This window comes from Heptranchias perlo, chromosome 4 (assembly GCF_035084215.1).
Source record: "Heptranchias perlo isolate sHepPer1 chromosome 4, sHepPer1.hap1, whole genome shotgun sequence".
In the NCBI taxonomy this organism is placed as follows: Eukaryota; Metazoa; Chordata; class Chondrichthyes; order Hexanchiformes; family Hexanchidae; genus Heptranchias; species Heptranchias perlo.
The window spans coordinates 36,205,387-36,218,269 of NC_090328.1; the positions used below are offsets into that span (position 1 = coordinate 36,205,387).

General features: G+C 38.5%; 1 protein-coding gene across 2 annotated transcripts in view; it reads left to right on the top strand.

Annotated features, from left to right (window-relative positions):
* Window positions 1–7,194: 7,194 nt before the first annotated feature.
* LOC137320867 (single-stranded DNA-binding protein 2) overlaps window positions 7,195–12,883 on the top strand; it is a 429,480-nt gene continuing 423,791 nt past the window's right edge. Inside the window, exons 1-2 of one of the 2 annotated variants that reach the window (XM_067982791.1) lie at window positions 7,195–7,306; window positions 9,357–9,389. In XM_067982791.1, coding sequence (XP_067838892.1) covers window positions 7,251–7,306; window positions 9,357–9,389 — 89 coding nt within the window. In that variant the 5' untranslated portion in view covers window positions 7,195–7,250. The remainder of the gene's footprint in view (window positions 7,307–9,356; window positions 9,390–12,883) is intronic. The other variant, XM_067982792.1, reaches the window with a different exon arrangement.

Genomic DNA, 12,883 nt, shown 5'->3' on the forward strand with positions numbered 1-12,883 from the left:
AACTGCAATGCCAGAAGTTCCACAAGAGTCCAGAACCTACAATACTGATTAAAAGCACTTGCAAATTCTTGAAGCTCAAAGCACTACATGGAAAAACATTCCAAAAACTCTGTACAGCTTTACTTGAAAACAGCTGAGGATCACTTTAAATAGCGTTTGAAATGGCCACCTTAGAATTTGTACTGCCCATGGCCAGTGGGCTGGAACAGGAAATGGCATTAATCAGGCAGTAAAGTCAGAAAATGGAGTGAGTGTCGTAACAATGTCACTTGATCTTGATTTGAATATATTCATGAGGCTCCCACTTGTTTGACACAGTTCTGGCTGCTAAGAATTATGTCCCCTGGAAAATCAGGTGAGTTGTAAAATCAGTGATAACTGGCGAAAATAACATTTTATTTTCCACATGCCGTCACCACCCCGATTTCCAGCTCAAACGGAGCAGTATAGAGGTAAAAATCACACTCCATATTATAGAAAATCAAGTATGCTTGTGTCAGAAAGGAGTTTCATTCAGTTTAAGTGCCCAACGAAAACTTCTAATTTTTTTTTAAAGTTGGCTCCTAATCGCTTTTTCTCAATCTGTATAGACCGGCTGGTGTCTTGCATACTCTTCCAACTTCAGAGTGTTTATGGGATAGCGAGAACCTCATATCTCCAAAGGACCTAATTATGGTCACAACCATGCTTTAAACATGGATCATCCAATATCCATAGAACAAGATTCATGGGATAGACCATAAAAGGCCTGCACTAGGAAGCACACCAGATTGCTTTCCTCCAGATTCCCTCAGTACCATCTTGGACCCTACCACTAAAGCTGTAGCATCACTGCTAACAGCAATTACTCTGGTGTAACACTATGCAATGACGTTTGTTAGTTTTGCGGTTTGTATGCAGCAAAGCCAGACATTTCTAGAGTGTTCTTGCACAAGTGCTTCCACTGTTTGTGGTCTATTTTTACTCTCATGAACTTTGCCTAGATCTCTCAGAGCACATGTGCCTGATGCCTTTTCCAACCAGCCTTGTTACAAAATGCCATTATTTTCACATCAGCTACCTTTTACAGTATCTACTCACCTTCATAAACACCTTTTATCCCTAAAATAGACTGTTCTCATGTACTTCTTTTCAATCTATTGATATGGAGGTTGTATAGCTACTGCAACATTGGTACTTTCATTTTCTAAAAGAGAATTGATCCATCTGGTTTAGAGAAATGGGTGTTTTCCTGGGCTAGACAGTTTTGTAAATTTTCAAATCACACATTGAAACAAAATGTTTATTGTAATATTAATTTATAAAAAATAAACATCCACTGCGTATGGTCATGTAACAATAAAAATTTATCTTCATGTTTGGACCTAAAAGTAGGGAAAAGGGTTGTCTTATACATGAGTGATAGCCTCCCTCAGGTTTTCGTGTATCAAAACAGGAAGAACTGTGAAATAATGAATATGCTTAACAGCCTACATAGTAATAAATGTGGAACAAATTCACATTGGGGTAAATTTTATGAATTAGAGCTCTCATTGTGGAGTTTTGTTTGATAGCCTTTTTGATAGGAGGGCATATTGGATTATCAGGCGTTGAAGTCAATGTGCCCAATTCAAACCCTCCCTATTTCCAGTTATTCATTTTAATGATGGGAATTATTGGGACCGATTGTCTGATCTGTTGTGTTGAGCGAGCCTCTGCACTGGGAGCTCTAACTGATGAAATTTACCCCATTCTCTCTCGTATAGGGAATACAGAAATAATTCTGTGTACATGAAATAATTGCCCAGACTACTCTGCTGTATTACTTAAAAATATAAAGGATTATCATGTTTGTTCAAGTGTTTTATGGAACTAATGTCATATTTATGACCTGCAAAACAGAAATGAATTGGTGTGGATGACTTTTCATTCCATTTGGTTACTAATGAAGAATTTGATATGATGCTAATACTTTGTGCATATAATTTGAAATATTGTACTTCAGATTCATACTAGTTCATTGACTGACTGTTGAAACAAGTAGTAGTTGTAAATTTAATACCTAAATGGGAATTTTAATATGGCAGTAAATACTAGAAATGATGTACACCTATCCTTATATAAATCCTTGATAACCAGTTCCTCCCCATCTATTAATTTCTTCGTTTGTCCATGATGCAGTACCAGATACACTGAAACAGAAAATTGTAAGACTTGAATCTAAGCTGACCAAGAAATTGATAGAGGGAGAAAATTGAATATGAGAATAAACTAGCAAGAAATATAAAAACGGATTGTAAGAGCTTCTACAAGTATGTAATATCTGTTTTCACAGTAGAAGACACAAAAAACATACCAGAAATAATGGGGAACCAAGGGTCTAATGAGAGTGAGGAACTTAAAGTAATTAATATTAGTAAAGAAAAAGTACTGGAGAAATTAAGGGGACTAAAAGCCGACAATCCCCTGGACCTGATGGCCTCCATCACAGGGTTTTAAAAGAGGTGGCTGCAGAGATAGTGGATAGGAAGGTAGCAAATGTAACCCTGCTATTCAAGAAAGAAGGGAGAGAGAGAAAACAAGGAACTTTAGGCCAGTTAGCCTGATGTCAATAGTAGGGAAAATACTAGAATCTATTATTAAGGATGTAGTAACAGAACACTTAGAAAATCATAATGTGATTAGGCAGAGTCAACACTGTTTTATGAAAGGGAAACTGTGTTTGATAAATCTATTAGAGTTTTTTGAGGGTGTAACTAACAGGGTAGATAAGGGGGAACTAGTGGATTTTCAAAAGACATTCGATAAGGTGCCACACAAGAGGATGTTATACAAAATTAGGGCTCATCGGATTGTGGGTAATACGTCAGCATGGATTGAGGATTGGTTCATGGGCAGAAAACAGAGTAGGAATAAACAGGTCATTTTCAGGTTTTATTTTTTATTCATTCATGGGATGTGAGTGTTGCTGGCAAAGCCAGCATTTATTACCCATCCCTAATTACCCTTGATGAGGTGGTGGTGAGCCGCCTTCTTGAACCGCTGCAGTCCGTGTGGTGAAGGCACCCCCACAAGTGCTTTTAGGTAGGGAGTTCCAGGATTTTGACCCAGCAACAATGAAGGAACAGCGATATATTTCCAAGTCAGGATGGTGTGTGACTTGGAGGGGAATGTGCAGGTGGTGTTGTTCCCATGCGCCTGCTGCCATTGTCCTTCTAGGTGGTAGAGGTCGCGGGTTTGGAAGGTGCTGTCGAAGAAGCCTTGGCAAGTTGCTGCAGTGCGGGGCTGGCAGGTTGTAACTGGTGGGGTGCCACAATGATCAGTGCTTAGGCCTCAGCTGTTTACAATATATATCAATGACTTAGATGAGGGGATTGAGTGTAATGTATCCAAGTTTGCTGATGATACAAAGCTGGGTGGGAAGGTAAGCTGTGAGGAGGACACAATGAGGTTGCAAAGGGATATAGAGAGGTTAAGTGAGTGGGTGAGAAAGGTGGCAGATGGAATATAATGTGGGGAAATGTGAAATTATCCACTTTGGTAGGAAGAATAGAAAAGCAGAATATTTTTTAAAAGGTGAGAGACTAAGAAATGTTGGTATTCAGAAGGATTTGGGTGTCCTTGTACATGAATTACAGAAAGTTAACATGCAGGTACAGCAAGCAATTAGGAAAGCAAATGGCAGGTTAGCCTTTAGTGCAAGAGGGTTGTAGTATAAGAGTAAGGAGGTCTTCCTGCAATTATATAGGGCTCTGGTGAGACCACACATGGAGTACTGTGTACAGCTTTGGTCTCCTTACCTAAGGAAGGATATACATGCCTCAGAGGGGGTGCAATGAAGGTTCACTAGATTGATTCCTGGGATGAGAGGGTTGTCCTATAAGAAGAGATTGAGTAGAATGAGCCTATACTCTCTGGAGTTTAGAAGAATAGGAGGTAAATTCATTGATAAAATTCTTAGAGGGCTTGACAAGGCAGATGCTGAGAAGCTGTTTTCCCTGGCTGGAGAGTCTAGAACTAGGGGTCATAGTCTCAAGATATGAGGTCGGCCATTCAGGACCAAGAAGAGGAAACATATCTTCACCAAGAGGGTTGTGAATGTTTGGAATTATCTACCCCAGAGGGCTGTGGATGCTCAGTCATTGAGTATATTTAAGATTGAGATCGATAGATTTTTGGACTCTAAGGGAATCAAGGGCTATGGTGATCTGGGGGAAAAGTGGAGTTGAGGTAGAAGATCAGCCATGATCTTATTGAATGGCAGAACAGGCTCGAGGTGCCTTATGCCCTACTCTTGCTCCTATTTCTTATGTTCTAATAACATTTCCGTCCAGTAGTGATGGAATACAACGTCATCAGAGATGAAATGTTAAACTGTAAACCCTGTGTGCCTATATAGGTAAATGTAAAAGATCCCATGGTATTATTCAAAGAAGTGTATGGCATTCTCTTGGTGTCAATGCCAATATTCCTTCCTCAACCAACACCCTCAAAAAATGGTTAACTGGTTATTAATGTCATTGCTGTTTGTGGGACCTTAGGAACCTTGAATGTAAATTTAGGACAAAGATCAGGAGAAACTTTATTAAACAGAGGGCTGTGAGGCTATGAAATGCTCTACTGGACTTAGTGATTGAAGCAGAACATAAGAACATGTACAGAGACTGCATCAACTTTTAAGAATAGGATAGATAGGTGGTTTAAGGTGGATAAAGACATATGGGAACAGGACAGGCACATGGAATTAGGACAGCTGCTTGTCTGGAAGATAAACACCAACATGGACTGATTGGGCTGAATAGATTGGCCTGCTCCACGTTGTAATTTTTATTTAAAATAGCTGCTGCATTTGTCAAAGTGATTGCACTTGAAAGAGTAATTAATAGCATTAATAAAAGAGTTATGAAGCACTTTGAGAGATTACGAGTGATGTGACAAGGTGCTACATAGATGTGAGCTCTTTCTTTTTTTCTTTCCAAAATAGCAGCTTTTGAGTTATGGTTATGGTAGCCTAGTGGCTTTGGTACTGGAAATCACACCATGGCAAGTTGTGAAATTGAATTCAATAAACCTGGTAATTTGTGAGCTGGTACAAGAGAAATTGTGACTCCCATTCCACACTATGTGGCTGACTCTTAATGCCCTCAGGGTAACTATGGATGGGCAATAAATACTGCCTTGGGATGGTCGCCCATATCCCAAAACCAAATTTTTAAAAAGAGTGCCAGTTGCACTTGGACTTTTTGTAGACAGTGGACATCACTAATCTCAGATTCGTTGCATAGTGAAGGAAAGGAAAAGATGCTGATTATTTCTGTTGAAAGTTTTTGCCTATTGAGTCAACCAATGAGCAATTATGGAATTGTTGTGGGTGGGACCAACCCCTTCTGACCAATCAAAATAGGTGGATGTGGGGATATAACATTACATAGGATGTTTTGCACAGAAATAGGCCATTTGGCCCAATAGGTCCATGCCGGTGTTTATGCTCCACATGAGCCTCCTCCCACCCTTCTTCATCTAACCCCATCAACATATTCTTCTATTCCTTTCTCCCTCATGTGTTTATCAGGCTTCCCCTTAAATGCATCTATGCTAGTCACTTCAATACTCCTTGTTCCAAGTTCCACATTCTAACCACTCACTGGGTAAAGAAGTTTCTCCTACATTCCCTATTGGATTTACTAGTGACTATCTTATATTTATGGCCCCTAGTTCTGGTCTCCCCTACAAGTGGAATCATCTTCTCTACATCTACCCTATCAAACCCTTTCATAATCTTAACAACCTCTATCAGGTCACCCCTCAGTCTTCTCTTTTCTACAGAAAAGAGTCCCAGACTGTTCAATCTTTCCTGCTAGGCATAACCTCTCAGTTCTGGTATCATCCTAGTATATTTTTTTTGCACCTTCTCCGATGCCTCTATATCCTTTTTTATAATATGGTGACCAGAACTGCTCACAGTACTTCAACATGAGGGAGGGGTGAGGTAGTAAAATAAAGCAAAAAACAAAACAAAACTCTTTTGTAACAACTTTATAGTTTATTTCCTGCCTTCTGATTGTCACCATCCAGCTCACAGGATGTTCCTCAGAGTTGTTTAACTCTTGTTAGGTGAATTTGGTTAGCTTTCAAAATGAAATGTAGACTAAAAAACTGACAAATTGTTTCTCTTGTGTGCTCATCATGGTGTGATATTCATAGTGGTAATAAAGAACTTTATTCCTAAGACTACCCTATCCTTCTTTTCTAGAGGAGAATGTGTTGTCGAATGACCTGTAAACCTTTCAAAAAGAAAACAAAAATAACCCCCTGCGTATTTTACTATTCTGCTACATTTATGAATTTTGTTAAAATTGTTGAAGAACATTCTATAAAAAGTTTAGAAACACGAGCAGGTAACTGATACTAATGCTAACTCCTTCAATGGGAAACTCCTTCAATGGGGACATTTTTGCCTCCTTTGGCTTCCTCCCCCCAAAACAGAGAAATGCTCTTTTAGGTTACTAAAGACCAGAAGGTTCAGTATCAGTGAAGAATACATTTTGTGGAGATGCCGGTGATGGACTGGGGTTGACAATTGTAAACAATTTTACAACACCAAGTTATAGTCCAGCAATTTTATTTTAAATTCACAAGCTTTCGGAGGCTTCCTCCTTCGTCAGGTGAACGATGTTCACATCGTTCACCTGACGAAGGAGGAAGCCTCCGAAAGCTTGTGAATTTAAAATAAAATTGCTGGACTATAACTTGGTGTTGTAAAATTGTTTACAAGAATACATTTGTTTTGGGTGACAAAGGTACAATAAATTGTGCCACTCAACCTAACCTTCATGACCAATGTCTGTAATCATTAAAAAGCAAGACTTTAAGGTATAATCATTGTAACATTATTTTGAATCTTTTTGTGGGCATAAAGTCTATGCATAAGTCAAATAACACACTCGGATGCTGTATCAATTGCTTTTTTTGTTAATAATCCAGTCCAGGTTTTCTGCTGCACCCGTGCAGGGGAGTTGGAGCCTTTCACTAGAACAGCCGGGCCTTTTTTTTCAAAAATCCGAACTTCAACGGTTTCAAACTCCCCCAAAGAGAAGAAGCCGCTCACCCAACCAATCGGGCCTGTCCGTCATCCGGTAACCATAGCGAAGGGGCGGTCTCGACTCCGGCGCCAGCCAATTGCGGAGGGCCGTCGATTTGTCGCTATGGTGACAGGGTTGTTCCCGGGACCTGATGGCTTGACAGGTGCGTGACAATCCAGCTCTTCAAGCATGTACGCCAAAGGCAAGAGTAACACTGTACCTTCTGACAGCCAAGCCAGGGAAAAGTAAGTTTACCTCAGCTTTTACGGGAAAACCGACCCCGGATTCAACTCCGGCGGGTCCGGAATGGTATAGTGAGATGTCAAACTCGGGACTGTGGGGTTTGTGCGAAAACATTAAGTTAATTCTGACACTCAGTTGACTCAGGACAAGAACTAGCTGCTGTTCTCTTGATACTAGTACATCGGGTATGGGGTGCTGCTTTCTGGGGGGTCATAGAAGTGTTGCTACGAAGAAAAAAAAAGTCAAATATAATGGTAGAAAAAGCAGTAAAATAAGTTGTTTCGGTTTCCTTGGGGTTTGTTCTGGTGTTCTGGCACTCTGTACAATGGGCTATTTACACTTTTAGAAGTCAGAGCTTTTGAAGGGGAGCTACTGTACTGAGGTGGAGGATGAACTTAGCCCAGGAATTGTAAAAAGTGGTAGAAAGGGCAAGGCAAAATAATGTTCAATAAAAAGGTATGAGGGAAAAGGCGTAAGTAATAAATGCTTCATTTTATACCGTAATTGCATCGTGTGCTAAAAAGATATACTAGTTACAGTTCTGGAAGTTAATATATCATTGTAGATGGAAAATGCAGATTAGCGACTTAAGCAATAGTAGTAATATCAGTATTGTGGAAGGGAAGTTTGGGAAAATATATTAGTCCAAGTAAATCTTTCCTTCCATATTATCACTGTTGTAGTTAGGATACAACTAGCTTTTACTGCTCTCTACTAGATCGCCGTACATAAAATGCCGTTCAGTGAACTGGAAAAGTCGTATTGGTAATGCGACGAGTAATAAAACAAACACACACAAGCTACACATTTTGTTTTACATCATTTCGCTTATTTGGCATTAGTGGATCTAGATTTTTTTTTCAGGTAAGGTAAAACTATCCGATGCTTTGAAGTACTTGGAATCGGAGTTTTCCTTGGTTTTAATCATGTTTTAGAAATTTATAAATGTTTTTTTTTGTTGGCAAACATTACTAGCATTCTGAGCGAGTGAGCAGCCAAGGCTTTAAGTTGCATTGAACTGAGTCTCTCCAAGTGCCATGTTACACCACGCTGCTTTAGGGGAACCATGGAAGAAGAAAACAAGTGAATGTAATCTTCCATCTGTAACTTTTTAATTAAAATAAATAATAGCCATTTACTTTGAATTACTCATCCAAATTGCATTTAGCTGTATATTAGTATGGGTTTGAAGTAAGAACTGAACTATAATGTTGTTTTCTACTTGTGGGGTAAGTGCAAGCAAACTCTTAATTACAAGCACTACTATTTTAAGAACAATACAACTTTGCAAAAAGTGCTATTGTAATTTATTACATGCTTATTTAAGAGGGTTATTACATTTTTTGAAAGGTAGGACATAAGCCTTTTTTGCCTTAGTAGTTGTACACTGAACTATGTAGTGTTTAAAGTTGTAGTAGTCATGCTGCTTGTAAGGAACAAGTTGAAATGTAACCCCTATTTTGACTTGCGGTACTAAGACACTGCTCTTAGTTAGGATTGTCTGTCTTCTTTATTTTATTTGTTCAAATTTAAAAAGTACCAAAAAAATAAAAAAGCTGGTAATGTCAGTAAATGCAAAATTACAGCGATTGCATTTAAGTTTCTATAGTGCTGCTTTCCAAATGAAAACTTACAGAAATTGTTCAAATAGGTATGCTATGTACATTTCTTGTGTCTGTTTACTCTAGGTTGATTGTGAAATTAAAATGTTTTCTGTAAATGAAAAATGTGCTTTGTTAAAAAGTTTGTTTTTGTTTACTAATATATGTGGCTTTTTGATACTAAAATTTATAAGCCTTAAGGAAAAATAGTTATATATTAATTTTATTGATAATAGCAATTTTTTTTCAGATCTAGAATGGAAAGTTGTCATATGTATGGTTTTCTCATGAGATGACCATATTTCATTTACAAATAGTTGTGAACTTACCAGTTGCCTCATTCATGCAGACCTCTATTAACTATTCCTTTCATAATAGTTTTATGTTTAGCTGAAATATGCATTTGTAAAGATGGCTAAAACATCAATTCCAACAAATTTTTTTATTGCAGAAATGAAAAAGAAACTTATAAGATTATGAGGCGGTAAGGAAACAAAATCCTTATCTTAAAATTCATTTGATGTTTGTTAGAGTTAAACATAAGAAATAGGAGCAGGAGTACCCTCGAGCCTGCTCTGCCATTCAATAAGATCATGGCTGATCTTCGACCTCAACTCCACTTTTCCGCCCGATCCCCATATCCCTTGATTCCCTTAGAGTCCAAAATTGTATCGATCTCGGCCTTGAATATACTCACCGACTGAGCATCCACAGCCTTCTGGGATAGAGAATTCCAAAGATTCACAACTCTCTGAGTGAAGAAATTCCTCCTCATCTCTGTCCTAAATGGCCGTCCCCTTATCCTGAGACTGCCCCCAGTTTTAGGCTCTCCAGCTAGGGGAAATAGCCTCTCCGCATCTACCCTGTAAAGCCCCCTCAGAATCTTGTATGTTTCAATGAAATCACTTCTCATTCTTCTAAACTCTGGAGATTACAGGTCCATTCTACTCAATCTCTCCTCCTAGGACAACCCTCTCATCCCAGAAATCAATCTAGTGAACCTTCGTTGCACCACCTCTAAGGCAAGTATATCCTTCTTTAGGTAAGGAGACCAAAACTATACACAGTACTCCAGGTGAGGTCTCACTGAAGTCCTATACAATTGCAGCAAGACTTCCTTACTCTTGTACTCCAATCCCTTTGCAGTAAAGGCCAACATGCCATTTGCCTTCCTAATTGCTGCTGTACCTGCGTGTTAACTTTCTGTGTTTCGTGTACAAGGACATCTGCCAACTTCTTGCCCTATGTCTGTATCCCTTTGCAGACTTTTTGTGTCTTCCTCACAGCTTACTTTCCCACAAATCTTTTACATTTGTAAACAAAAATGCTGTTTACATTTGATCTGCAAGACTGGCTGTCAGTCATGGAGATGATGATGTAGTTATGACAACAACATGCAGTGTTTTGGAGCAGTGACATCATGGAACACATAACCTCTAGTCTAGTAATGAGAGCACCACCAGTTGTTTGAGCAATTACTCTGACGTGGTGCCTAAACTAAAACCACCTACAACACTCAATATTTTTTAATGCGTTTATATACTGTAGCTATACAAGATATTTCATTGATATTGTGTATCAGGATTTAGCAGCTAAAGCTATTGTTACTTGTAATTAACAATTTTCTATGCACAGATAAATCTAAAGAAAACTATCTATGAAAACAATTTTCTAATTTGACATGCATGGATCAATATTAACAAAATATGAAAAAATAGAGGATGCTTCTACTTTGGAAAGACATTTTACAGGTTGAATTGTGTACACTAGCTCATGTCTGTACACCAAAATAAAAGCCAAAGTTAGTAGACACTTCAGTCATTGAATTGACATGCAATCCCCAAATGTCATAAAGATATTGGTACATTAAGGATTCTCGATCATCAGTTTCATCACGTGTTGATTGGAGGAAGCCTGGGTGCAGACATTTTCTGTGGGATTCCCTCCGTAACAACATCATGAAATTCCAATCTAGTTGGTATTGAACTAGAAATGCTGCTCGTAGCCATTCGTTTACACTGTTCAGTTCTGGGCTGACAAATCTGTCATTGTTCGGAGCGCTGTGATACAGTAGCACGGCAGTGGACCGGTCCAATTGGAGGAGTTTGTTTATATAATCTCTAACCTTTAACTGGCATTTTACACTTCCTTGTTGGAGCTACCATTCAAATGCGCAAAAAAACATTTACTAGTAGTACTTGAGCAGATCCAAGTCTATGATGTAGCATATATTGGTATAATCTAGATGAGTGGCTAGCTTTCTGTGTTCACAATGACTTCATGATTCTGCTCCAGGGAATTCTACAAGGGAATTCTACACATTTCTGGTTGGGGAATCTCAGATTAGGGGACACAGCCTAAAAATTAGAGCCAGGACTTTCAAGGGTGAAGTTAGGAAACACTTCTACGCGCAAAGGGTGGTAGAAGTTTGGAGCTCTCTTCCCCAAATGGCAGTTGATGCTAGCTCAACCATTAATTTTAAATCTGAGATTGATAGATTTTTATTAACCAAAGGTATTGAGGGATATGGGGCTAAGATGGGTATATGGAGATAGGTCACAGATCAGCAATGATCTCATTGAATGGCGGAACAGGCTCGAGGGGCTAAATGGCCTACTCCTGTTCCTATTAAAGGATAGAAATTACTGTTGGTCATGTTGATGGACAAACACTTAACATGACTGTTTGACATCCTTCTGTCCACTATTTTAACAGATGCATTAACCTATTTAAAAGAGAAAACAATTCCATTAAAATAGCTGGCAGAGGAATTTCGTGCAGATGTGTTAGGCGTTCATCCACTAATCGCCAACAGTGAGTTCTGGACTAAAAAAAAATCTGTTCTATGAATTTCTCTAACCAGCCATATGAAGCAATGATAAAGGGATGACTGAGAAATATAAGTAAATGTGGAGATTTCTTGCTTTTAAAATGTTAGTATTATTTGGGCATTGAAGTGAATGGAGTCCTCCTTTTAAGTATGTTTTGGTTTGTAAAATTTTCATGGGAAATGAATGGGAAGTAGTTTGGTGCTTTGTAAAAAAAACCCTTTTAGATCATCTATAAGTGCTTAATGCATCTGTAATGTATTTTTAAAAAACTAGTACAGTTACTGTGTTCCCTAAATTCTATGTTGCCAGATAAGTTACATGTGAGTTTACGAGGCTTGAGGTCAATTTATAATACTGTAACAGAGGAGGCATCCTACAGAATTGAATGTTACCATCACTTACAAGGTCCCTCCCCTGTAATGGGATTCCGCTGTACAATGGTTATTTATTGAATGTGAAAATGCATACAGTGATTATGGTTCTTGGTGCAGATCAAGGAAGGGTGCAGCTGCTGCTTATTCTATTAATGCACTGGATGTAGTACAATATGCTACTTTGTGAAACCCTGCTAGAAGTTTTAGTAAACTAAAAGTAAGTAAGTAAAGGCAATTTATTAAAAAAAACTTAAATTAGTGGAATATACTGTTGTTTTTCCTGATGGTGACCAATACTGTTACTCACAATGTACAAATATAAAATGTAACCCACTGTATAAAATACTTTTCCATATCTTATCAGAGTTGAGTGATTCAAAAAATGACTATTGATTTTTTTTTTCCCTGTGGTTTCTATTGAACAAGTTTATGGAAAGTGAGTGTGACATGTTTAGGTAGTTCTGTTGGCAACTTGAGACCTGTGCAGGATATGAGAGTAGGTGCAGCATACTGTAAACTTGTTGCTAATTCAGCATTTGTGTTCTACAATAGATGGGTATTGATAAAATATTTCTAATACTGGTTAATAAGTTCCTTCCATCTCCATAACAGCACCCCCCGCCACCCCCACTCCTACCTCAGCCCAAATGCCACTGAAACCCTCATCTATTTACAATATATATTAATGACTTGGATGAAGGGACCGAGTGTAATGTTATCCAAGTTTGCTGACGATACAAAGCTAGGTGAGAAAGTAAGCTATGAGGAGGACG